The following is a 27,056-nucleotide window of genomic DNA, read 5'->3' as shown; positions in this document are numbered from 1 at the left end:
CACAATAAAACATCAAACATTAAAAACCTCCCAATACAAGGCTGCCTTCAGATGTCTTCTAAAAGTTGTGTAGTTCTTTATCTCCTTGGCATTTGATGGGAGGGTGCCACTGCCAAGAAGGCCTCTTCCTGGTCAGCACCAACACTTTGAATTGTGCTCGGAAACGTACTGGGAGCCAATGTAGGTCTCTCAGGACTGGTGTTATATGGTCTTGGTGGCCACTCTCAGTCACCAGTCTAGCTGCCGCATTCTAGATTAATTGTAGTTTCTGGGTCACCTTCAAAGGTAGCCCCTCGTAGAGCGCATGGTAGTAGTCCAAGCGGGAGATAACCAGGGCATGCACCACTCTAGCAAGACAGTCCCTGGGCAGGTAGGGTCTCAGTCTGCGTACGAGATGGAGCTGGTGAACAGCTGCCCTCGACACAGAATTGACCTGTGAGTCCAACTGTGAGTCCAAAATGACTCCCAGGCTGCGCACCTGCTCCTTCAGGGGCACAGTTGCCCCATTCAGGACCAGGGAGTCCCCCACACCCACCTGCCCCCTGTCCTCCCAAAACAGGACTTCTGTCTTGTCAGGATTCAGCCTCCATCCTGCAACCGCCTCCAGGCACTCACACAGGACCTTCACTGCCTTCACTGGTTCTGATTTAAAAGAGAGGTAGAGTTGGGTATGATCCAAAGAGGGTCTCTGCACATGACTCAAAGGCAAAAGATGGGCTATGCCAAGCCAAGCACTCTACACCATAGACAGTAGAATAATTAATAGAATAATGAATACTTGTTGCATAGTAGCTCTTTGAACAACAGTTTAGATGTCCCCAGACCTCGTCATATTCCTTCCTCATGAAAAATGAATCTTCAGGTGTTTTTCCTAAAATACACATAACCTGACTTTCCTCCAACCCAACCAAGAGCTATCAGTTGTTCCAAGTGCCCAATTACATCTGCTGGGGACAGGCAGTTTTGTTGTTCGTGTCTCTGCCCTGGCATTCCTTCCCATCTCAGAACCACAAAGTGTTCTTGACAACAGGGTGGCGCAAGTGTTGCTGCTCCTACACACACCACACCCCCCCGCCAAGAAGCGCCAGGCAGACCCTTTCACTGCACTTCTTTCAGCACCTGCCAAAAACAATTTTGCTAAAGCAAGCCTACTCAGAGCTGGATAGCTCAGCTGGTTAGAGCCTGGTGCTGATAATTCCTGCACTGCTGGGGCTTAGACTGCATGGTCCTCAGGGTCCCTTCCAACTCCACGATGCAGACATATTTTATTTATTTTTATTTATTGAATTTATATAAGGTGTACATATATTTTAATCTGTGGTTTTTGTTTGCAATGTGTATTTTTAGTCTGTTAATTCTGGAGATGGGAAGGTCTGGAAAAAAAACTGGGAAAATTGGAAAAAAAAACCAGGTTTTTTTCTGGGGGTTTTCCAAAGCCGTTTCCCCCCAGAAAAATTGTAAAAAAAATCAAAACCCAATTTGATATAGTTTGAATATTCCACACACTTCCTTGCCCATCCCCCCAAAAAAAACAGCTTTGGAATTTTTTTTTTAAAAAAAACCTGGGTCCCCCCCCCCAATTTTTCCAGTTTTTTTCCAGGCCTTCCCATCTCTAGATTCATTAAAAGTGTGGAACAAGCATTATGTGGCACTTAGAAAAGTGTCAGTTCTGCAAATCAAAGTGGTCAAGTGTATTTGAGATGAGATTTCAGTTGAAAAAAATGCTAGTTTTGTACAGTGGTGCCTCGCAAGACGAAATTAATTCGTTCCCCAAGTTTTGTCGTCTTGCGATTTTTTTCGTCTTGCGAAGCACGGTGTCGGGAAAGTTTTGGAAAAGCTTCAAAAATCACCAAAGTCTTTAAAAACCTCAAAAAAGGCTACCACACCGCGTGCTATGAGTTGCTCCTCGAAGTCAAGTCGCAACTGTATTAACGGTGTTAAGAAAAAGGAAACAAACTTGCAAGACGTTTCCGTCATGTGAAGCAAGCCCATAGGGAAAATCGTCTTGCGAAGCAGCTCAAAAAACAAAAAACCCTTTCGTCTAGCGAGTTTTTTGTCTTGCGAGGCATTCGTCTTGCGAGGTACCACTGTATATTGATGGACTAGATTATTCTAATTCAAGGATCAATTCATCAGAAGTTTCTAGAATAAGTTTTTTAAAGTATAGTTTAGTATAATTTACAATGCCTTTGCAACGTAGAGATGATTTCAGATACAACCTGGAATTGCAAATTTACCCCCAAAGAATAATTAATCTATTCTGCTTCCGTATAGAATATGATTGTGTCTTTTAGTGAAATTATATAAACCATTAGGACAAAGCAGAGGAAGCTAGTAATATGCAGTGGAAGTTAAAATGCATAGTTCCATCAGGTGTGGAAAGTCTGCAGGTGTTAAATGAGCTGAAGCTGATTTTTAAAAAAGGAAAGAAAAAGATCTCCAGTAACAAACTCTGGGCATCCAGAGAAAGATATGGATCCAGGAGACACCCCCCCAGCCCAAAGCTGTGAGCTTGATTTTACAAGGGGAGTGAAACCCCATCTAGAATGGGACCACTCACCTGATCTAGACTGCTAGTACCGTACTCTAGCAACAGCCCTTCTGTCTTGTCTGAATTAAGTTTAAACTTCCTCTGCCTGCCTGAGATTGGACAATGGAAACAACAGGTGGAGTTCAGTGTTGTCTACATGTTGATTGGACTTCAGCCCAGAGTTCCAGGATAAGTGGCAGGGAGGAACTTGGGTAGACCATCAAGCTGAGATAGCCACCTTCAGACTCCAGATTTCTTTGTATACAGCACAGTTTGTTTTCACACATTTAGGGAACATGCATAGATCCTTCCTAGGCTTTTAAACTGAAAAGTAAACTGATAGAAAGATTATGGTCTCTTTCTCACAAAGATGGTAAACCTTAAGATGGCCCACTTCAGGCTTCAGATGAGGATTCACATGGCAGAACTTTCCTGCATATACATGGAACATGGGATTCTAACATGATCAGTGTAGAGCATATTCTTTCCATGCAGAAGGTCCCAGATTCAACAACAAAGTAAGCCTAGGAAGGATGCCTGTTTGAAACCATTGCTGTATAGATACTGGCTGTACCTCAGTATAAGGCAACTTCTTAAAATTTTGCAGGAATGTGTTTTTCTATTTTTCTGTGTCAAGGAAATTGTTCCTTTGCAAGAATGCCTGAAAACTGAATTTTCTACCTCACAGAAAACTAGTATTACTAAATCAGTGCAAAGGCACAACTGATTTTCCACTACTTTGGTCCTCTAAGCACACTAGTTATAATCCTGCAAGCTCTATGTGGAACAAGCTCTATGTGGAACATAGGCTTATATTGCAGTCTTTCTCTGTGTCTGCAGTGAACACTAGTCATAGGACTAATCACCCGAAATTCACAGGTATAATATGTGTTTGCTGTAGATTTACAATGCAAGTTGCCATTAGGTGCCCTGTAATGGTATTGGGATGCGGGTGGCGCTGTGGGTAAAACCTCAGCGCCTAGGACTTGCCGATCGCATGGTCGGCGGTTCAAATCCCCGCGGCGGGGTGCGCTCCTGTCATTCGGTCCCAGCGCCTGCCAACCTAGCAGTTCGAAAGCACCTCCGGGTGCAAGTAGATAAATAGGGACCGCTTACCAGCGGGAAGGTAAACAGCATTCCGTGTGCTGCGCTGGCTCGCCAGATGCAGCTTGTCACGCTGGCCACGTGACCCGGAAGTGTCTGCGGACAGCGCTGGCTCCCGGCCTATAGAGTGAGATGAGCGTACAACCCTAGAGTCTGGCAAGACTGGCCCATACGGGCAGGGGTACCTTTACCTTTAATGGTATTTAATCGGTCCCAGCTCCTGCCAACCTAGCAGTTCGAAAGCATGTCAAAGTGCAAGTAGATTAACAAGTACCATTCTGGCGGGAAGGTAAATGGCGTTTCCATGTGCTGCTCTGGTTTTGGTGTTCCGTTGCACCAGAAGTGGCTTAGTTATGCAGAAAAAACTGCGGTCAAACGTCGGCTCCCTCAGCCAGTAAAGCGCAACCCCAGAGTCGTTCACAACTGGGCTTAACTGTCAGGCGTCCTTTACCTTTTAATGGTATTTACACAAGGTTGTTAGTGAAGACCCTGAGCAAACTTTAAATCCTGAATTGTCACTTGATATTACAACCTTGATCATATCACAGTGAGTACTTCTTCCCTGCTCTAATTAATATTACATTAGGCATAGTGTCACATAACTTGCTAAAATTGTATTTTGAGCTCCTTGCGGACAGTATGGAGCGTTTTCTGCTAGTTACCAGTCATTTCCCAGGAATTCGGATTGAAAGCCTTTGTGATAAAACTATGGAGGGGAAATAGAGCTGACCCATATGTGGTTAATTAATAAAAGAATCAGATGAGCACTTAGATTCAAAACATGGGGCTTTACATCTCTCCAGTGGGAGAGAGCCCCCAGCAGCATTAAAAAAGGAATAAAGCAGTGGTATAGCATGGAATATAGGTTGTTAAACCCTTTTGCATATCCCATTTAGTGTCAGGCTTCGGAGAAACACACCCCCTCCCGGCTGTGCATCAGCAGAACAAAGCAATTAGAGTCCCTTACCTGTTTAAGGGGGACACAGGTGGCGCTGTGGGTTAAACCACAGAGCCTAGGACTTGCCAATCAGAAGGTTGGTGGTTCGAATCCCTGCAACAGGGTGAGCTCCCGTTGCTCGGTCCCAGCTCCTGCCAACCAAGCAGTTCGAAAGCATGTCAAAGTGCAAGTAGATAAATAGGTACCGCTCCAGCGGGAAGGTAAACGGCGTTTCTGTGTGCTGCTCTGGTTCGCCAGAGGCGGCTTAGTCATGCTGGCCACATGACCCGGAAGCTGTACGCCGGCTCCTTCGGCCAATAAAGCGAGATGAGCGCCACAACCCCAGAGTCGGCCACAACTGGACCTAATGGTCAGGGATCCCTTTACCTTTACCTTACCTGTTTAAGAGTGTTTAATGATCAGAGCGAAAGAACAACACAGCCATTCTCGGAATAAAGGTGCTCCCAATTAAGCTTTCCTCTGACTTCCCCCTGAGTCATCTTCATCACTTCCTCCTTCTTGCAACCTGATCTCACAACCACTGAGCCTTCTGCATAGCAACCTTATCAGCTCTCCTTGCCCTTGGAGATAAAGGCTGAACACTTTCTAGTGAAGGGGAGTCCGTTATCTCTCTCTCTTCCTGTTCTGCTTCTCCTAGTAGTTCCCCACTCAGCTCTGCCCACCTGTTGTTTTCCGAACTATGTCCCTCTGCAAACCAGTTCTCTAAATCTATGCTGCTCCACTGTTCCTGGGCAGCTTCAGGATCCTGGTCAGGAGCTGGAAGAGGGGAAGGTTCCCACCATTCCTCATCAGAGCTGTAATCCTCAGACATTTAGTCTGCTTTAAAGCTCTTCCCCCACCCCCGCAATGAACGGACCATGCACTCTTAAGTAAGTTTTAGATGTTTTGCTTACCAAATCCAAAGGTCTAGTTCATGCATTATTCCATGCAGCAGCAAGGAGAACACAAGTAGATTACTCTTCTGTGCAAAATACGGCATATAGTTTCAAACACGTAGTCTGAACTTGGAGCAAGTTTAGTCATGTCCATCCTCGTCAGTTATATAGCGAGAAATGAAGTGAGAGAAAGGAAGAGAAGAACCTTCACTTCCTCCGTCACAGAGAAGAGGGGTTGTGACCTATCTTTGTCTAGGAACCGAACTCTCTGGTCTTACATGGTACACTTTTTCTTCTTCCCCAAACATTTTGACCCCGCAACTGGTCTAAAGTGAATTATGGTGAATTTCAAGGCTGAATTCAAGCAACCCTGCCCTGTTGTTCACAGCTCCAGAATTACTACTGACTTAATTAGACTTTGATTCATTATGTCTTGTTGTACATTGTATGGTACTGAACCACACACGCCCACCCGTAGTTTACCCCTATACTAGCTTTCTCCCTATTGAGTGCTGAGTTCATTTTGCTTTGTAGGAGTAGTAAAGTCTTTACCACATTAGTTTTAGGAGACAGATTAATTCCATTTAAAAAATAAGAAGCATGGACACTGAAAGATCGAAGAAATACCCGTAACTTTTTTTAAAAAAAAGTTTCCTGGACTGGATTCTGGCCCTTCTAGTCACTTTCCTATTATAGAATCCAATTGCCCAGTTGAGCCGCGTTAGCAAACCCAGGAGGGAAGAAGTGGTTCAGATGAGCCCATGGAAGTTCTGGCTATGAAGCAAATGTGGTGCCAATGGGCTCATGTCCTCATCTCCCTGGTGCTGGGGGGCTGGGGGTGGGATCAGGGCTGGTAAAGAAGAAGATGGGGGAGGGCCCGGGAGGGAGCTTGGGGGTGGGGCAGTTTACTGGGCCGATGTGTCGAGGCTGGAGGTATATAAATGGAAGTGGTGGTCCATACTGAGAAGAGCAGGGCTGGGCAGTGAGTCTGATATCTTCAGATGGTTGGCAAATGCAACACAGGTGGTACATTGTTGGGAGAAGACAGGTTTGTGGGAAGGAAAGGCAGCTCCATAGCAGAAAGGGAGGAGACCTGTTCCAGAGGCTTCATGTCTTACCTGCAAGCTTCCTAAAGGCATCAGATTGGCCTCTGCTGGGAACAGGGCGCAGGCCTAGTGACCCCCCCCCATTGATCTGACACAACAGAGCTCTTCTTACCATCCTAATTTCACAGTGCAGAGCCCTGAACTGACTGTGTGACTATTGCAGAGGGCCAGTGTGGTGTAGTGGTTAAGAGCGGTAGACTCGTAATCTGGGGAACCGGGTTCGCGTCTCCACTCCTCCACATGCAGCTGCTGGGTGACCTTGGGCCAGTCACACTTCTTTGAAGTCTCTCAGCCCCACTCACCTCCCAGAGTGTTTGTTGTGGGGGAGGAAGGGAAAGGAGAATGTTAGCCGCTTTGAGACTTCTTCGGATAGTGATAAAGCGGGATATCAAATCCAAACTCTTCTTCTTCTGCAACGCTATTAAAACCTTGTGTAAAAGTGGCCAAGCTGGATTTAGTACATTTGAATTGCAATACAGTTCAGTATAACTCAGCATAAACAAACGCGGGGGCGGGGGACGACGACGACAAAAAGAAAGACACCTTTTGTAAGATGTAGCCCCTAGGAGGTATGTAGTGATAAGGAATTGATTGAACGGGTTAAGTAAGTAATACTACTGATTATATGTTTGTATATTGTTGCTTGCAGTTGTTGAAGTCAATAGGAGGGACATAGTCTTCCTGATAGATGGCACAGCAGCCTTGGGAGCTGCCCCTTTCAATGCAATTCGTGATTTTGTGGCCAAAATCATCCAGAAACTGGAAATTGGACCGGACCTTGTTCAAGTTGCAGTGGCACAATATGCAGAAACTGTAAGACCCGAGTTCTATTTCAATACCTTCCAGAACAGAAAAGATGTCCTTGCAAGTGTCAGGAAAATAAGGCCAATGGGTGGTGCTGCACTCAACACAGGCTCTGCACTGAGGTATGTGAAAGACAACTTATTCACCAGCGCTGCTGGAAGCAGGATCAACGAAGGCATACCATCAATGCTGGTCCTTATTACTGGTGGAACGTCCCAAGACGATGTTGCCGAACCAGCACAGGAAGTGAAAAGGAATCGCATATTCATCCTGGCTGTTGGAGCCCGAAAAGCGGATCGTGCAGAACTAGAACAAATTGCCTACGAACCATCCCTAGTATTCAGTCCTTCCGAGTTCCGCACACCTATCCTGGTAAATACTCTCAATGATATTTTGTCACCCCTGAAGACACTGTCCGGATGGATTGAAGTAACACCAAGTGGAAAAGGTAAACACTGTTCTTGTTAAGTTCTAAAATGCATCTGACCTTTGTAAATAATACTGTTTTAGAAACAGCCTCCCCATCCCGGTTATTCATCCTCAGCAACGCTAATGATAATTTACGATGGGTTTATTCGTCACTTTAGATTTCTCCAGGGCAGGGGTCTGCTTGGCAGGCCTTGAAACAGGCCTTTCTCTTCTGTCACTTGCATCTCTAGGGAGCTGGTAGACTGCTAAATGCACCCAAGACATGAAAGACTGCACTTATGGGATATAAATCTTTTGGAGTGAACACTTTTAAGAATCCTGAGCAGTCTTGCCAGTGATGAAGATGGCAAAACTAATGCAGAACAACAGTGTTAGTTTTCTAAGGAGCTTTTATTTCCTAATACGGAGATCAGTTATTCTAGAATTGCTAAATTTTAAAGCATTATCCTAAATTAAGATGAATATCACGGGAATATCTGTCACTTAACAAGCTTTTTCCAAAATGTATGTCTCTTACTAATACAGTCTTGCATGATGCATATAAACAGTGGCATTTTTATTTTAAAATATAAATTAAAAATGTTCTAAATGTTCTTATACTTCAGTATGTATATATATATATTTCTCTCTCTCCCTCCCTCCCTCTGTCTTCCCTCTCCCTTCCCACCCCCTGTTTCATTCCCTGCAGGTATAAGCATATGGGCATAAATTACAATTATCCCTTTCTATCTTATAATTACAATTAGGCTTTCAAACTATTGCCATATTTACACATTTAATAGCTGTGTGGGGTGGAGAACCTCTGACCTGAGGGCCAAATTTGGACTGCTAAGCTTCCAAAATTGGCCCACAAGGCTGTTCCCCCTAAACCAGTGGTTCCCAATTAGCTAAGTACTGTAGAGCCCTTGTTTTTCAAAAGCCAAGCCATGGACTCACTACTTTGGAAAATATAGATATCTCTATGGTAGTTTTCCAAATCTTTACTACGGTCATAGACCAGCATAAGCTAAAAGCACCTCCATTAATAAATAAACATGCTAGATAGGCAATAAGGCAACTGCAGAAGTAGAGGGTCACATGCTCATCCTCTCAGTTGCAGTCGTTTTTGTTATGTGAATGGTGCCATGGATCCCCTGGGTGGGTTACGTGGACCCCCTGGGGTCTGTGGGCCACCAGTTAGGAACCACTGCCCTAAACCAGGCACATCTGGTGTTGTATGTGATGTCAGGTGTGAGACAGATGAAGACACGGCTGCAGAAAGCAGGGCTGAAGCGGACCAGCGCAGTCAGGCATGGAAGGTGGCAGGGCTGGGCACAGGACGCAAGGGGTGGGGTCTCGCGAGAGTGTCCCTCCTCTAGTCATGTGGGGGAATTGAATGCCTTCTAGATATGGGTCAATCCGTTCCTGCTTTTTCAGGTGCTCCATAGACTCATTTGGGGAGGGAACAGAAAGGACCCAATCCATCCCAGGAGTGGATTCAGCAAGTGCCCTGGTGCTTCAGCAGAGACATCTGTGGGCCTGTGCAAATGTGCTGACACATTTACGACAAGTATAAAAGCCTCTAGGATCTGGCCTTGGTCCAAAGACATTGTCAAGTGAGTGCTGAGGACCAGGCTCTTTTGGAACTTCCCAGTCCATTTTTGATGCCCGATAATATCAATTGGATACTTAAAATTGTTCTGAGCTTTCAGATCCAGTTTAAAAATCCATTTACACTGAAGTTCACTGGCAATTTTAAACATGAAGAGTCCCTGCTTGCGTCACCTGCAGACAGAAAACCTAAAATGTAGTTGGGGGGGGGCATCAGGACACTTCACTCGTTTCTTCCTTCCATCTCTTCATGGCTGTCCTGTTTCTCTTCTCTCTCACGAGGTGAACATGTGTGTACAGCAAATGTTGTATGCACACATGACAAATTCTGGTATGTTTTTTCTGTGATTTCTTACATTATTTTCTGTGCTCTACTGCAGTTCTGTTAAATAAAAGGGATATCATCTTTCTTTTGGATGGATCAGCCAACGTTGGAAATGCCAACTTCCCATTGGTCCGTGACTTTGTTGTGAGCCTAGTTGGCTCCCTTGATGTTGGAATTGATGATATACGAATCGGCCTAGTGCAATTTAGTGAGAATCCGAAAACAGAATTCTTTTTAAACACTTTTCTAACCAAGGCAGAGGTCCTCGATCATCTAAGGCAATTGAGACTCCTTGGGGGATCAATACTGAATACTGGTGCTGCACTAGACTTTGTCCGTGAAAATCATTTCACCGAAGCCGGTGGGAGCAGGATAGATGAAAGCGTTCCTCAGGTTCTAGTCTACCTTGCGGCAGGGCGATCTGTCGATTCATTCGAACAGGCTGCCCATTCTTTAGCTCGTGCAGGAGTGCTGACCTTCTGCGTTGGTGTTAAAGATGCTGATTTGACAGAACTTCAGCGGATTGCATACAATCCACAAATGGTATTTCTTAAGGATGAATTCAGTTCTCTGGCAAACGTGCCACAGGAGATGATTGGTCAAATAACAACATATTATGTTGAAGAATCAGCAGGTAATTTGTTCCTTTCTTCATTCAAAATGGATTTAAGAATGATTTTGTTTTATCTTGCAGGTATGTTTCAAATGGCATGAAACATTTTGCCACAGCTGTGTCTTAGAGGCATTGCACACATTGTGAAATTCATGTAGGGAACCTGTTTCCATACACATAACGAGCATCACGGATGAAGGCTGCCACGTGTGACTGCCGCAGCATCCCTAACATGTTCCTTCCATGTTTGAATTTTCTGAAGAAGCCCTTAGGGCTGTTTCACACATTCTATGCACAGGGTATAAATAGAAATGCGGTTGGCTGGTGCGAACCCAAGTGCAGTGTTTTGCATAATGATTGCACGTGCATTTATTTTACCATTTGGACATATCTCGAGAAGCTACAGTTGACAAAATAGATACACGAGGAGTGCTCATTTTTTTTCTTTCTATAGCTTTACTTTACTTTTATTTTTTAAAACAAACTATCTCGCTCCTCCTCGTTCTATGATACATGTGAAAAGAAGTGCATAACATTTATAACAGTGTCTGAGGGTACAGCTTCTGTGCTCTCCGCCCTCATTCCCCCCACTTTCTTTGTTCCAAAGGGGTGGGGAAGATTACCGTATTTTTCGCCCTATAGGACGCACTTTTCCCCCTCCAAAAATGAAGGGGAAATGTGTGTGCGTCCTATGGGGCGAATGCAGGCTTTCGCTGAAGCCTGGAGAGTGAGAGGGGTCGGTGCGCACCGACCCCTCTCACTCTCCAGGCTTCAGGAGAGCCGCAGCGCCAGCCCCACAAGGTCGGGGGACAGCGGGGAGGCAGAACGCCACCATCCCACTGTCTCCCGATGTGGTTTGGAGGCTGACGGTGGGGAGACGCGTGCTTCTTCCCGCCGCCAGCCCCGCAAGCTCCGGGGACAGCTGGGAGGCGCAGCGCGTCTTCCCGCTGTCCCCGGACCTGGTCTGAAGGCGGGCGGTGGGGAGAAGAGCGCTTCTCCCCGCTGCCGGCCCCACAAGTGCCTGGGGGGAGAAATAATTTCCCCCCCTTTATTTCCCCCCCAAAAAACTTGATGCATCCTATGGGCCGGTGTGTCCTATGGGGTGAAAAATACAGTAACTGTCTGTGCACACAATAAAATAGAAGCCCGATAAACACACAGAAAGTGACTTGCTGTAGTAAAGCTCTCCAGAGGCCTTTAGTCCTATGCGCTGCCGATGTAGGAGATCCACTGCTGGGTGTCCCTCCTGCCCTCTGTTTCAAAAATGCCTTGCAAAGGGGAGACTACCACCTTCCAGGGCAGTCCATTTCATTTCAAGCAGCTCGTACCATCAGAAAGTGCCACAATCTTCACTTCGCTGGTTAGCAGGCCGGCAGCCACTGCCTGAGCCTGTGCCGATACCCTTCCTGCTGCTCCTTCTACCTTTTATCCAGCCCCTTAAGAAAAGCAAGACACTGTATGAGATGTAGGAGGTGCCTGCCACTGCATGGTGGGCTGTGGCCGCCTGAGCCTGTGGGGATATCCTCCCCATGTGCCCTCCAGCTACAATAGGACAAAGTAGGCAGCTACCTGAACATGCTCCTTCCTTCCCTCCCCAACTTTGTAAGAAGTAAGCCCCAGCATGGGGCAAAGGAAGCACTCTGGCTAGCAGGCAGCAGTGGCAGCCTAGGCAACAGTACTTGGTTGAAGAACTCCTTGCCAGAAAAAAGCACTGGCTATGATAGGAGAAGGCACACTTCTGTACCATCCCTCCTCTTCAGAGCCTTAAAGACAGAAGCCTCATGTCTCTACGATGTGATTCTGTGTTGATGACAGAAAGCTGCAAGTACTAAGGTCTGCTTTAGGCGTTTCGAAGAAGCTGGAATCATTTCCACTTCCACTTCCTCATTTTTAGGTTCACTGATTGCACATCTCAATGATATAGTTCTCAGGATGCATAATACATTAAAAGTACCAATAACACTCTCCTGGAAGTTCTAGAATGATTTCCAGTGATTCCACAATTTGGGGTTTTTAAGGAAAGGTGCTATAGAAAGACCCAAAGCCTGAATTCTTCCTCTTACATAATCAAGATCACTCTGATTTCTTATCTCCTAGTTTGCAAAATAAATCTGCAATATCTTTTTGTGTATTAAACATTTTCATTTCTCTTAGTTCCAGAAAACAAGTTTGATATCTTGTTCTTGATTGATGGCTCAGCCAACCTTATGGGTCAGTTTGTTGCTGTTCGGGACTTTTTGCACCGGATTATTTCTGACCTGGATGTGGGTCCCGATGCCATACGTGTAGCTGTGGCCCAGTTTAGTGATAATGTGCAACTTGAGTTCAACTTTGAAGACATCCCAAACAAGCAAGACATCCTTCAGAAAGTGAAAAGAATGAAGATAAAAACAGGGAGGTTGCTCAACATTGGTGCTGCGTTAGATTACGCCATGAGGGAAGTATTTGTGAAGAGTGCTGGAAGCAGGATTGAGGAAAAAGTGCCACAACTACTTATGCTCCTTGCTGCTGGGAGATCAAGCGATAGTGTGGATGTCCCTGCTGATGCTCTGAAACAAAGTGGAATTATTCCCTTTGCTATCAAATCCAGGACTGCAGATCTTACCGAATTAGAAAAGATAGCTTTTGACCCTCAATTTGTGCTAGTTGCTGACTCCCTTTCCAGAATTGGAGACCTACAATTTCAAATAGGCAGTCTGCTGAAAGCCATTCCGTCTCAGCCACCAGGTATTCATTTCTGCAGTTTTCGTCTTTTTCTTTGAAGCATGCACAGTCCGACGGGTTACACAAGAAGCTGTAAATAAGAAAATGCTGGCTACCTGCAATTTGCTCAAAGCATTTAGGAGAGTCTGTTTACTTTGAAAAAGTCTCAAATAGATAATTCTTGATGCATGTAAAGTGCAGGGAGTGTTGTGCTTCCTCTTCGCATGAGGGAGACCTCATTCACGTCTTTCCCCAGATACAAACGTCATTGAGTGTGCAGCTATAAGGTGCTTCCCATATATAATGAAGTGCAGTAGTGATACTAACAGGCTTTGAGTTGGGGGAAGTTTGAAAACAGACTCCCCAGTTTGGAAATCCAAGCTCTGTCATGAGCCAAGCTCCAATCTGTATGATAGATTATATCAGAAAGAACACAAGGCAACTGTTATATTTTACCTGTCAGCATAGTAGTCTCTTGCTTTTTCATGACTGCTTGCTATAGGTAAAGCACTTGCTCTGGAAAAAGCTCTTTTCTCTCATTATTAAATGCTGCTTCTCCATCCTATAGCTGCTTATTTGCTTGCAGTACCGTATAGCATGGCCATTTTCAGCCTGATGTGTGGGAAGGTAAAGCCAGTGTAAACGAGGGGTAATTTAAGTAGGGGCCCATCCACACGTCCTTTTGTGCTGTATATCTAGGGATAGGTCTGGGCTCTCCAGGTCCATGAGCATTGTTTTTTCTTTTCTTTTCTTGCACTTTTATCTGGGAAACCTGCATTTTACAGCTGAAACGTAGCAAACAGCAACTGGGTTTTCCACAGATGGTCATTCATTCTGAGTCAGTGGTTAAAAGATGGGTTTTCTTATGGAAAGTGCCAGGACAAAACAAAAACAAAAGCCCCATTTGGACACAGACCTGGAAAGCCCAGAGCTGTGTCTCGAAAGCCTGTAGCAAAGGTATGTGTAGATGAGCCCTTGAAGTGACCCTGAGTGTGGAAGAGAGAACTTTCAAGTATTTGCTACTGAGATGACGATGGGAGCAGGAAAGAGAGAGAAAATGAAACTTCAGAGTGCACAGGAATCTCTTGGTTTCTGAAGCATTTCAAATCAAGACTCTCTTCTTTGGGCTCAATCACACCACCTGCTTCTTCAGGAAAACTGCTTAAACAGTCACTTTGACTTTCACTGGCTCTCACCAGTAAATCTACTTAAGCTGGTAATCTTTTTAACCAATTCCTGTACCTATTTGAGGTTTTACTTCTCTTCATTCCCTGTGCTGGTGCCTTCCCTCATTTCTCCCCCTCAGTTTCCTTTTCACCCTGGGAGCAAAAGCATGCAAAATTTAATAGGCAAATGAGAGCTTACCCTTTTCTTTATGTGACACTTGATTGTATTCCCTTTTTTTTCTCTCATAACCCCCACATTTCTTCAACAGCTGAGGAATCTCCGAAGAAAGATGTTGTGTTTCTGATAGACGGTTCGGATGGCATGCGAAGCATTTTCCCAGAGGTGAAGTCCTTTGTGCAAGGTTTGGTCGACAATTTGGACATTGGTCCCGACAAAGTTCAGGTGGCCGTGGCCCAGTACAGCAGTCGTGTGCAGCCGGAGTTTCTTCTGAATCGCTACCAAGACAAGGCCGAAGTGATCAGGGCCATCCAGAGATTGTCTGCCATGCGAGGCCCTGCCCCTTATACAGGGGCTGCCCTTAACTACCTGAGGAGCAATGTATTCACCAGCCAGGCTGGAAGCAGGTTGTCTGAAGGGGTCCCACAGATATTGTTCCTGCTGACTGCGGAAAAGTCAAGCGATGATGTCACAAGGCCTGCCTTGGATCTCAAGACGAGGGGTGCGGTGCCGTTTGGCATTGGGATTGGAAATGCAGATGCCACTGAGATGCGGACAATTTCTTTCGTTCCTCAGTTTGTGTACCTTGTCCCAGGTGCCGCTCAGCTGGGCTCCTTAAAATCAACGCTTTCACAAACGGTGGCTGAGTTGACCGGGTCAAAAATAACCTCTTTGGCCACAGAGCTTCCTAGCCCAGGTGAAAAGAAACTTCTTAACTATTGAACCTGTGTTATAATTATGCTCCTACTACACACAAACACATTGAGGTCATGAAGCAGCCCAAGTTGGTGGAGGCAGCGGGGCGTGTTCTTCAGCATCTGGTTCAAAATGGGCATAGGGCTATTGCAGCAGCACTGATCACATTTGCCAGGGCTTGTTTTGGCTTCTCCGGTGGCTGCTTAAAGAGCACAAAATCTCACAAAAACATTCTGGTGGGGGAGATACCAGAATTACTGCACACAAATGGCAGCCATAAGTCTGGGTACTGCTATCTGCACCCAGAATGGATGGTTACACTACCAATGGATAATGTCTCACCTGCAGAAGGCAGGGAACTTCCTGTGTGTATGCTGTGTGCATTTATAAGGTTCCAGGGGTTACTCTTGGGTTATGCTTTCTGATTGTGTTGCTGGCTACATTATCTTCTGTGACCCAGATTTACTGTGCTGCAGCCTCGGGCTGATGCAGATTAAAGCAGCAGGGCTGGTGGGCTCCATGAAGGTTTGTGCAGTAGGAGAGAAGCAAAATGGCCATCCTACTGCATGTTGTGCCCACTTCACACCATGGTAAACTATGGTTTGCACTAGCCATAACCCCAAATGCTTCCAGATGAGCAACAGACAAGCTAGGGTTTAATGCTGCTTTTTCTGTTTTCATTTCACATTAGCTCAGCCTTCCTGCTTCTCAGTTTCAGAGTAGCGATGACCATCCTATGGATTGCCTATTTAGACATCATGCCAGGCTATAATTAACATAAGCCATGATTTGCAAACTTGCCTCGCAAGACGAAAATAATCCGTTCCGCGAGTCTCTTCGTCTAGTGGTTTTTTCATCTTGCGAAGCAACCCTATTAGCGGCTTAGCGGATTAGCGCTATTAGCGGCTTAGAGGCTATTAAAGGCTTAGCGGCTAAAAGACTATTAGCGGCTTAGCGGCTAAAAGGCTATTGGCGCCTTAGCAGCTTAGAAAAAGGGGGGGAAGCGGAAAAAATCGCAAGACTCGCAAGACGTTTCCGTCTTGCGAAGCAAGCCCATAGGGAAACTCGTCTTGAAAGAGCGCATCGAAAAACGGAAAACCCTTTCGTCTAGCGGGTTTTTCGTCTTGCGAGGCATTCGTCTTGCGGGGCACCACTGTAGTTTCTGACAGAGGAATTCAGTGTCACACTAATTTGATTGTTGTGTCAGCATTGGCATTTCTACTTGTCAGCCAAAAAGTTCTCTGCTCTCCTTCCCCAGGCCAATTGGGGGGAGGGCATGGGGGGAGGACATGAAGAGGGAAATCCCATGGTGCAAGTAGGACTTTTTGTCCTGTCTCCCACTAGCATACCCAGGGCTTTTCTTCATCCAGAACTCACTGGAACTTAGTTCCAGCCTCTCTCAGGTAGGCGCCATTGCCATTATAAGAGAACAATAGTTTTCCATCACTAAGATTGTGAGCTAAAATTGTCAGGAGAAACACTGATCAACTTTGCCAAGCTCACTTTGTGTAGCTTTTACTGAGTGTACATTTAGTTTCAGTGCCATATTGCTGATAAAGTTGTACCTCAGCTCCTGAATGCCTTGGGAGTCAAACGTTCCAGCTCCCGAATGACTGAAAACCAGAACGTTGAAAACCGGTTTTTGAACGTTCTTTTGGAAGCCAAATGTCCGACGGGGCTTCCGATTGGCTGCAGGAGCTTCCTGCAGCCAATCAGAAGCCACGCTTGGGAAGTCGACTGCAATCTAAAATTACTACTATTTGTGCCTTTCAAATGTGTTGCTTGCATAATTTATTTGTACTAGTGTCTTCTAAAGTCTTCCTTTTTTCTATAGTGGATGAGAGGAGAGATGTTGTGTTCCTTATTGACGGCTCCCAGTTTGCAGCTGCTGAATTTCCTTCAGTTGTTGAGTTTATTGAGAGACTTGTAAACAATATGAACGTGGGCTCTGCTACTACTCGGGTCTCTGTGATTCAGTTCAGCAATGACCCCAGGGTTGAGTTTCTGCTGAATGCACATTCCACCAAGGATGAGGTCCAAGCTGCAGTGAGAAGACTCAGACCCAAAGGAGGGAGGCAAGTGAACCTTGGATCGGCTCTAGAATATGTGTCAAAGAACATATTTACGAAGCCCTCAGGAAGTCGCATAGAAGAGGGCGCACCTCAGTTTTTAATAATTCTCTTTTCCCGCCCACCTGATGATGATTTAGAGGATCCTGTAGTCCAAGTCAAGAGTGTTGGTGTGGCACCATTTCCTATTGGAGTGAACATGGATTATGAGGAATTGGTCAAAATAGCTCTTAGCCCTCAGTATGTGTTCCAGATATCAACCTATCAGGATCTTCCAAGTCTGGAACAGAAATTGCTGGCCCCTGTTACAACACTAACTTCACAGCAGATACAAAGCCTTATTGGTGACACAAGTTATCCCCCTATAGGTAAGATTGCTGTCTGTTTTTGTTTGTTTAAATCATTTTCTCATCTCCCATTAGATAACCCACCTCTTCCATCTTATAGGGAAACTTCTTACCTGGCTACATGTCACAACAACTGCTTCAGAATTGCACCAGTCTGAAGGCTTAGGAGTTTGAAGAGTATGCAGAATGTTCTGGGGCTCTTGTTATGATAACTAGCACGGGGTCACATTAGCTTCTGTTCCTCTAAGGAGTTCACAGAACGATGCTAAAAGTAGGATAGAAGATCCTTTGCTTCCCCTCATTCCTGACATCACTATGTAAGGTTCTTAATCTGTATTTGGGTGGGTGAGGGCAATAGCTAGCTTTCTTTGCTAGCCAAATCTGCCGCATTTTCAGGTAGCGTTTTTTTTTAAAGGAGAATAAACAATCTCCTTATGATCAGTTAAAGCATCTGTAATTCTCTTGCCTAAGAGAATTGGTTTATATGTATGGTGGTGCCTGATGGTGCCCATTGAATGTTAGCTCACAAAAGCATAAGCTGAATCAGGGCCGTAGCATCTTCTGTCAAATGCTGGGGGGGCAGGGTGTGTGTGTGTGCTGCTGCCAGGCTGTGCATTTGTGCACCGGAGCCCGCCGCTTCCACCCCCCAAGTCAGGCCTGGCCATTGGCTTGATCCAGCAGGCTGTTCATATGTTCTGATGTTCTATCTCAGATGCCAACATAACTTGGGTACTATGCAGTTTCACTTGTTGAGGGAGGGATTTGCTGTTCCACTTCACATGGCAAAATGACTTGAGCCAGCTCCAACAAGTGATCTTGTTCTAGAACACAATATTCAAATGTCATTTGGTGGATATAAGGGTATACGAAGAGCCTTGCTGGATCAAGCCAAAGGCATATCTAGTCTTAGCATTCTGTTCTCACAGTGGCCAACCAAATCCCTTTGGAAAGACCTGAAGGAGGACATAAACCTCTTAAAATGGTGCCTCTGTATGGGTTCAGAGATAAATTTCTGCTTTTGGATATACATACTTCAATAAGGAAAATGGTTAGCTAAACAAATGTAATGATCAAGATATTCTTTTGGTATAGAATGAATATTAATACCCAACAGGAGAGGTTACTGTTGTCTCACCCCTTAATGCTTGCACACAACTATGTCAGCATACAATGCTAGCTTAATGTTTCTAAACTCCAAGAGGAATGTGAAATAATTTGCAGTATTGCAGTAGCAGAAATGGAATCCTGCTGCTAGCTTTCTTGGAAATGAAATCTACTGACATTAATGTTGCCTGCAAGTAGTTGTGGTTAAGACTAGGTGTTAGGATACTGACATTAGAAATGTGTTTGAAAACTGGAGTCAAGCTTCAGAAGCCTATTTTGTACAGATTTGCACAAACACATTTTTGAAAACGCTGCACATAGAAAAAAGCACCTGCAGCTTAGAAAAAGCTAAAGTGGTTTACCCGGTGTTTGCAACACAGCCTTTTACAGAGTTCCATCGTTGGTCCAACTTCCCCAATATTGTCTGTTCTGACTGGCAGTGGCTCAGTGGCATAGCGTGGGGGGTGCAGGGGGGACCGGCCGCACCGGCCGCAACATCTGGGGTTAGGGCAAATCCACAGGTTAGGGGGCGCAAATCCATGGGTTAGGGGGCGCAAATCCACAGGTTAGGGGGCGCAAATTACTTGCCTTGCCCCGGGTGCTGACAACCCACGCTACGCCACTGCAGTGGCTATCTATGTTCTCAGCCACTTCTCCCCAAGCTGCTTTTAACTGGAAATGCCAGGAATTGAGCCTGGCATTAGTGTCAGAAGAAAGCCAGTGACACTCCTCTTTGCTGCATTTTCCCTTCCTGCAGATATTGACAGTGAAGCAAAGGACATTGTCTTTCTCATCGACACCTCTGACAATGTCAAGCGGGACGACGCTGCTCACATTCGAGATTTCATTATCCAGATTGTCCAGATGTTGGAAATTGCACCAAGCAAAACAAGAGTTGGTGTTGTCCAATTCAGCAATGATGTATTCCCTGAGTTCTCCTTAAGAGAGCACAAAACAAGAGGTGCCGTCATAGACAACCTTCGGCGCTTGCGGTACAGAGGAGGTGCTCCCCTGAATGTTGGGAAAGCCTTGGAGTTTGTTATGAAGAACTACTTTGTTAAATCTGCAGGCAGTAGAAGAGAAGATGGAGTCCCACAGCATTTAGTTCTTTTGCTTGGGGGGAGATCGGAGGATGATGTCAGCAGACCTGCTGCCAAGATGCAGACATCTGGGATTAAAAGCCTGGGTGTAGGATCAGGGAATGCAGACAATGAAGAACTGCGAATAATTACCAATGATCCCCGAACTGTATTTTTCGTGAGAGAGTTTACTGAGCTCCCATCAATAGGGAAAAGGTTTTATGCATCATTTGAGGCACCTCAAGAACCGACACTCTCGCCGCCTGACGTTTTCCCTGGTTAGTCTTTCATTTCAAAACAAATATTTTTGAATGTAGTAATGGGGAAATACTGCAATTTTAGAGGAAATGAGACCTTTGCGCTCTCATTTCACACACACAAAAGAGACCAAGTGGGCCTGCTCTTTAGCAGAGGAAATGTCCCCTCACGCCTTCTGTGGTGGTGTGGTGTTTGTGGCTCGGAGTCTCCACAGCATGTCTTGACTCCAGCGACTGAAGGGGGATGTATTCACCTCTCTCACCGCTCACTGGAATTTGTTTTCCTGTTTGATTCAGTCGTGGGCTGGCATGGGGGCGGGGCCACTAAGGGGGTGGGGCCTGAGACTGACCCCTGGGAGCCTTCACTCAGGTCCACTCCCATGATTTAAAAGCTGGCCTGGCCTTGGACTGACCCCATATAAATTTGAACGTGATTGGCAGAAATCCACGCACTGTGTGATGAGGGGAGCACTGCTACTTTGGTATAGGCCATAAGAATAAATTTGATAGTTTCCAGAAGAGGAACCTTTCAAAGTGTAATGATAATGTATTGATTCATATGTTAAATGAGGTATACAAGCTAAAGGCCATTCCAGTGTTTCAGTCTTTGCTCATAATACCAATAATCCTTCACCACCCTTTTGATACTTCGTGATACTACTAATGGGGGTGAGAGCAAATGTTCACACCACAAAGCCCATTTTGCTTGATAGAGATACCAAACTTTCATCCTTCAAGCAGAAGGTAATCATCTGAATCAGCTCTTTCTTTCTTTTTTGCTCTCCGTGTGATAATTTTATTCTTTTAGAATCTAAAAAACTTTAAAAAACATATTCTTCATTATCTTGGCATCACATTTTAATAATAGGATACAAAATAAAATCATCTACAAAATTATCACATGGGGGCACAGGTAAAGGTAAAGGGACCCCTGACCATTAGGTCCAGTCGTGACCGACTCTGGGGTTGCGACACTCATCTCGCTTTATTGGCCGAGGGAGCCGGCGTACAACTTCCGGGTCATGTGGCCAGTATGACTAAGCCGCTTCTGGCGAACCAGAAGAGCGCACAGAAACGCCATTTATCTTCCCGCCAGAGCAGTACCTATTTATCTACTTGCACTTTGACGTGCTTTCGAACTGCTAGGTTGGCAGGAGCAAGGACCGAGCAATGGGAGCTCACCCTGTTGCGGGGATTTGAACCGCCGACCTGATCGGCAAGCCCTAGGCTCTGTGGTTTAACCCACAGCGTGTCCCGGGGGCACAGGAGCCTACCTTAAAAACCCCAACATTGAAAATGGGGTGTAGGGGTGGGATGTTACGGTTGTTAAATGTATCATAGCTGTCAACTTTTCCCTTTTCTTGCGAGGAATCCTATTCGGAATAAGGGAATTTCCCTGAAAAAAGGGGAAACGTTGACAGCTATGATCAGTATATATACTGGATTTGGTTTTAGCTTATCCCACATGGGTACTTGCTACCCAACTTCATTTCTTCCTCCCATAAGCACTGGCAAAGGATGAGTTGCCATTCATGGAACTTTGGGCAACAATAGTAGTCTAGTGAGAGGAAAGAATGTGTCTTCAATTGTTATTGTTCAATTCAATCCCTCTAAAATTTTAAGTAAGATTTAAGCACCTGCTTATTTTCAAGTTTGTCTTCACAAACCATCAATTCTAGACACTTTCTGTTCTTTACAAAGTAAATGTGGAGAGGTATCCATAAAGCATTTATCTATATTTTATGGATTCTGCTGGTGACCCTTATGCAGATGACGCAACTCTCTAGCCTTGCTGATTGGGGGTCTTCAGCCTGTTTCACACTTCCCCCCACCCATTTACATCTTTCAGATGGCAAAAAACAAGCAGACGTTGTCTTTTTGCTGGATGGCTCCATCAACTTTGGGAAAGACAATTTCCAAGAAGTGATTAACTTTATATATGGCATCATTGACGCTATTTATGAAGACGGCGATTCCATTAATGTTGCCTTGGTGCAGTACAACTCAGATGTGAGTGATGAATTCTTCCTGAAGGATTTCTCCAAAAAAGACGATATCTTAACTGCTGTTGAGAAAGTAACATACAAAGGAGGCAGAGTTGCTGATACTGGAGCAGCCATCAAGCATGTCCAAGCAAAACACTTTGTGAAGGAGGCTGGCAGCAGGGCAGATCAGAAGGTCCCTCAGATTGCATTTATTATAACAGGAGGCAAGGCGGAAGACGATGCGCAGGCAGCTTCTTTAGCACTGGCACGGTCAGGTGTCAAGGTGTTTGCAGTTGGAGTGAAAAACATTGACCTTGGTGAAGTTACCAAACTCTCCAGTGACGGCACCACAGCTTTCCGGGCAGCAACGGCCCAGGAACTCTCGGAGTTGAATGAGGCTGTGCTGGTTACCTTGAGTGATACCATGAAAGAGCAGCTGTGCAGACCAGTGGGGGAAGTCTCAAAAGGTAATGGCTGCCATTTTAAATACACTTGGGTTGTTTCCATTGATTTTTTCTTGTCCACTTTCCATCTTGACGCTCTGCATTGGTGTAATTATTGTATACAATTGTGCTTTTGCTTATTTCTCTCCTTTGATACTGCATTTTTTAAAAGTACAGTAGCTTCTTCCATAGAATGGTTGACTTCCTTACACTCTACGATAAAAGGTAAAGGTAAAGAGACCCCTGACCATTAGGTCCAGTCGTGGCCGACTCTGGGGTTGCGGCGCTCATCTCGCTTTATTGGCCGAGGGAGCCGGCGTACAGCTTCCGGGTCATGTGGCCAAAATGACTAAGCCGCTTCTGGCGAACCAGAGCAGTGCACGGAAACACCGTTTATCTTCCCGCCAGAGCAGTACCTATTTATCTACTTGTACTTTGACGTGCTTTCGAACTGCTAGGTTGACAGGAGCAGGGACCGAGCAACGGGAGCTCACCCTGTCGCGGGGATTCGAACTGCCAACCTTCTGATTGGCAAGTCCTAGGTCAGTGGTTTAACCCACAGCGCCACCCGCTAGAACCTACTTTATTTACGATAGAACCCACTTTATTTTCAACACTTACCAATTTAAAAAGCATGTCGCTCCTGAAGGCATGTGGGAATGCACCACTAGTGGTCTCTTAGGTGGGATATAGTCTGAGTCAGGCCGGTGAATGGCTCAAGGCCCCAAACTCCAGTTTCTTGAAAGACCTTGAAGCCTGAGGAGAGTTGGGGATCTGGCTGGTCCTGAATGAAAATAGTAAAGCTTGGATTTTGTATAGTGCTCCTTATGCCTTACCGCCCTGTTGCAACCTTGATTATTACAACCCCAAAGGCAGGGTGGGGTACTGAAAGAGAGAGACAGGGAGAAGGTTGCCTAAAGCTACCCAGTGAGTTAATGGCAGAGATAAAATTCAAACCATGCATGGGGCAAAGCTAAGATTTGAAATGCTCCCTCAGCTGCATTAAGATGAGCAGATGAAGTTCTGCTTACAGCTCTCACAGCCACGATGGTTCCCTCGCTGTGAGAAGCCAAGTTACAGGGAACCAGGCAGAGGGCCTTCTTGGTAGTGGCGCCCACCCTGTGGAATGCCCTCCCGTCAGATGTCAAGGAGATAAACAACTCTCTGACTTTTAGAAGACATCTGAAGGCAGCCCTGTATCAGGAAGCTTTTAATGTGTGATGCTCTGTTGTGTTTTTGTATATTGTGCTGGAAGCCACCCCCTCCTCTTCCTCCTCCTCCTTCAACATGGAGGCCCCTTTGGCTATCAGGGTTTATGACCCTCTTTTCCTCTGTAAGTACTGGAAGTGCATTACTGGAGCATTGTGGGGCAGAAATTTAAAAAGTAAGCTAAGCAACACCAAGTGTGCCACCTGTCCCAGGGGGTATCCAATATGTTAGGGGTGGAAGTTTAGTCGTGGTGCAAGTTTGGGGAAAAGGGAGAAGCAGAGTCAAAAGCTTTAGTAAGGGACATCTTTACTGAAAGCTTATCTGCATTGTAGTTTAATAATGATAGATACTGTTGTCATCAATTTACCCGTGAATAACAGAAAGAAAGCACCATGTGTAGGACAATGGGTTGTGAGTACTTGCTACATAAATCCCTTTTTCTGTATGGAAGAATCCTATGCACATTTGTGTAGGATGTATGTTCCCCTACGCGGTGTAACATGCCATTGTGCTTTTGTCTACTCAAGATTGCGATCTGGATGTTATACTCGGATTTGATGTATCAGATGTTGGACCAGGGCAAAGCATATTTGCTTCGCAGAAGGTGCTGGAGTCAAAGGTCAATCACATTCTGAACACGATTACTCAGATGCAGAAAATTAGCTGCACTGCCAGCCAGGCACCTCGGGTTCGGGTGGCTCTCCTGGCGCAGACTCGCTCTGGAGTTGTGGAAGCATTTGACTTTTCTGAGTACCAGCCGGAGTTGTTTGAAAAGTTCCAAGCTTTGCACAACGGTGGCCCATATGTCCTAACTGCAGAGACACTCAAATCTTACCAGAATAAATTCAGAGCATCTCCTGCTGGAACCGTGAAGGTAAGTTTGGACTTCATTCTCCCTCTTTTTGGAGGGGAGGGGATGGGCTCTGGATCTGTGCTGCTTTTCAGTTTTACAGCCAGCACATAGCCTGGAAGGCTGAGTAGCCATAATACTGGAACTGCTTGACATGCTCTGGCAAAAAATTCTCCCAACTGTTTCATTAAACTCTTGCAAAAATGCAAAAATATTATTTAATAGTTGCAAGCAAATTAAGCCCCCCCCCGCCATTATTTTAAATCCAGAGTAGTGGATTATGATCCTAATCTCTTGCTGCAGCCAAATATTGTTTTACAGGCACAAAGCAACAAGTTGCTCTTTGAACGCATTTGTAAAATCTTATTTGCTTTATTACCACAGCACTATCCACTACTAGCTGGGAAATTTAGATAAAATCTGATTTGCCAAATAAATGCTTAAATGAGAAGTTTTAAAAACCCCAAATGTGTTCCTTTATAGCATTGATCTTGACTGATTTATATGAATTAGGTATGATCTATGAATTGGTGTCTGAATTTAAAGTGTGTTGGGAAGAATGGTAGGGTTAGGGCTTCAGTTCAGGCTGCAAAATGTCTTGAGCTAGCACTTCGTAAGTTTTGTTTGCCTGTATGGAGTTATAGATGTAATTTTGGTGGAGATAGCCAACTTGCGTTGCCCTGTAAGCCGCTCTTCTGCCCTAAGCAGCCTTGTTCGTTTCAAACCTTGCCCTATCTTGCCCAAACCTCTGGAGACAGTCACAGTACATATGCCATGACTGGTAAAAGGTAAAGACCCCTGGAAGTTTAAGTCCAGTCCAAGGCGGCTATGGGGTGCGGTGCTCACCTTGCTTCAGGCCGAGGGAGCTGGTGTTTGTCCGCATTCAGCTTTTTGGGTCATGTGGCCAGCATGACTAAACTGCTTCTAGCGCAATGCGACACCGTGACGGAAACCAGAGCGCATGGAAATGCCATTTAATTTCCTGCCACAGTGGTACCTATTTATCTACTTGCACTGGTGTGCTTTTGAACTGCTAGGTTGGCAGAAACTGGGACAGAGGAATGGGAGCTCATTCCATTGTGCAGATTCGAACCATTGCAAGCCCAAGAGGCTCAGTGGTTTAGACCACATCGCCACCCGTGTCCCTCTGCCATGACTAGAGGAGCTATCAGTTTCCTTGCTGCTCCCGACTTCTACATCATCCTTCTTTCATCCAAGGCAAAGAGTGTGGAGGACAGTTGGCCTCGGATACCCTTGTGCCACAGGGCATATCCAGAAGAAATCCTTGGACAGCTCATGAACCACAGGCCATTTCCTGAATGTCATTCTGAAAACTGACCAGGGCACCTTGGGAGAACTACATGGCCCAAGGTTGCCCATGGCAGAGGGATGTGCACAGAGGTGCCTCGCTTCCCCGAGAACGGGTTCCATTTTAGCTGCAGAATTCTTGTTATGCAGAGAATAGCAGCTATGGCATCAGCACCCAGCCATGAGGAGGATTCATCTGAAAGCAGAATGGTTGTTACATTTCTCATGGCAGACCTTTTATTATGTGAACCGCCTTGAGATCTTATGATGGAGTGTTTATAAATCTAATAATAAAATAAATTACATTAGAGTGGTGTTTTTTTCATATAAATGTGTTTCACAACTGATGTATAATAACTTATTTCCTTCCTCAGGTTGTAATACACTTAACTGATGGCATTGATGGTGCTAGAGGGCAGCTAGCAGCTGCATCTGACGATCTGAAGAGAGAAGGTATTATCAACAATATATTTTGGAAAGTTGCATGTCTCTTTGCCTTTTCATTTGGACACCTCTTATGATATTGTAAACAAATTTTGCATGAGGGAGATGGTTTTTGTCTGTGTTTGAATACAAATGGAAGCCATTTTTAATCAAGATGGTGGACTGAACATTTCTGTGCCGATTTTAACCAAATTTTATATCTCACAAGCAAATTTTGCACAATGGTTCCTGAGATGGAAGAGCAGAATTTTGTCTGCATTCGGATACAACTGGACACCATTTTGAATGAAGATGGAAGACTGACATTTTAAAACTACCCTGATTTGTTCTCTTTTGCCATTCTTTAACCACTGTGACACCACAGAGTTAATTACTAGCTTGGGATGCCATTTGACATAGTAAGGGCTGTCCCAGACAATTGCAAAAAATGGAGAAAGAGCCTGGGGTTTCTTGCTCAGTGCTACATTTGCACTATTTCCAGTCTAGTGCAGCCAGAGGAATACCATATTCCTAGAGAATGAATGAGCCAATTGGGGAGCTGTGTTGCTGTACCGTCTTTTTAATTCAAGGAAGATGTGTGTGGCAGCATCGAGGAAGGGGCTCTCACCATCCTTCATTACTGGGATTTTTTTAGAAAAAAAGAAATGGTTGACAAAATGTTGAGCTGTGGGAGGAGTAGCCTGTAGTTGTCTCTTTCCAATTTTTAAAAGGCTCCTTAACTTCTGGGCCTGGCTGGTTCAACAGAGACCAGTCAGTGTCTGAATAGCAAGAACAATAATACAGCAGGGAACTATTTTCCAAAATCTGATGCTGTGGATTTCTGAAATGCCTGAGATGGCACCAGTAATTCAGTGCAACTTGTTTCTAGGCAGAATAAGCACAGA

At 45.2% G+C, this 27,056-nt stretch overlaps 1 protein-coding gene across 16 annotated transcripts in view; it reads left to right on the top strand.

Annotated features, from left to right (window-relative positions):
• Positions 1-27,056, top strand: part of COL6A3 (collagen type VI alpha 3 chain) — a 111,590-nt gene that overhangs the window by 35,502 nt on the left and 49,032 nt on the right. For 14 of the 16 annotated variants that reach the window (XM_077918652.1, XM_077918682.1, XM_077918690.1 and 11 more), the window contains 9 exons: positions 7,223-7,825; positions 9,777-10,355; positions 12,489-13,061; positions 14,473-15,078; positions 16,912-17,514; positions 19,355-19,954; positions 21,783-22,385; positions 24,098-24,444; positions 26,103-26,181. In XM_077918652.1, coding sequence (XP_077774778.1) covers positions 7,223-7,825; positions 9,777-10,355; positions 12,489-13,061; positions 14,473-15,078; positions 16,912-17,514; positions 19,355-19,954; positions 21,783-22,385; positions 24,098-24,444; positions 26,103-26,181 — 4,593 coding nt within the window. The remainder of the gene's footprint in view (positions 1-7,222; positions 7,826-9,776; positions 10,356-12,488; positions 13,062-14,472; positions 15,079-16,911; positions 17,515-19,354; positions 19,955-21,782; positions 22,386-24,097; positions 24,445-26,102; positions 26,182-27,056) is intronic. The other 2 variants (XM_077918701.1, XM_077918697.1) reach the window with 2 other exon arrangements.

This window comes from Podarcis muralis, chromosome 1 (genome assembly GCF_964188315.1).
Source record: "Podarcis muralis chromosome 1, rPodMur119.hap1.1, whole genome shotgun sequence".
Taxonomy (NCBI): domain Eukaryota; kingdom Metazoa; phylum Chordata; class Lepidosauria; order Squamata; family Lacertidae; genus Podarcis; species Podarcis muralis.
Note: the sequence above shows the minus strand (reverse complement) of the source record. Positions and strands in the feature narration are given on the sequence as shown.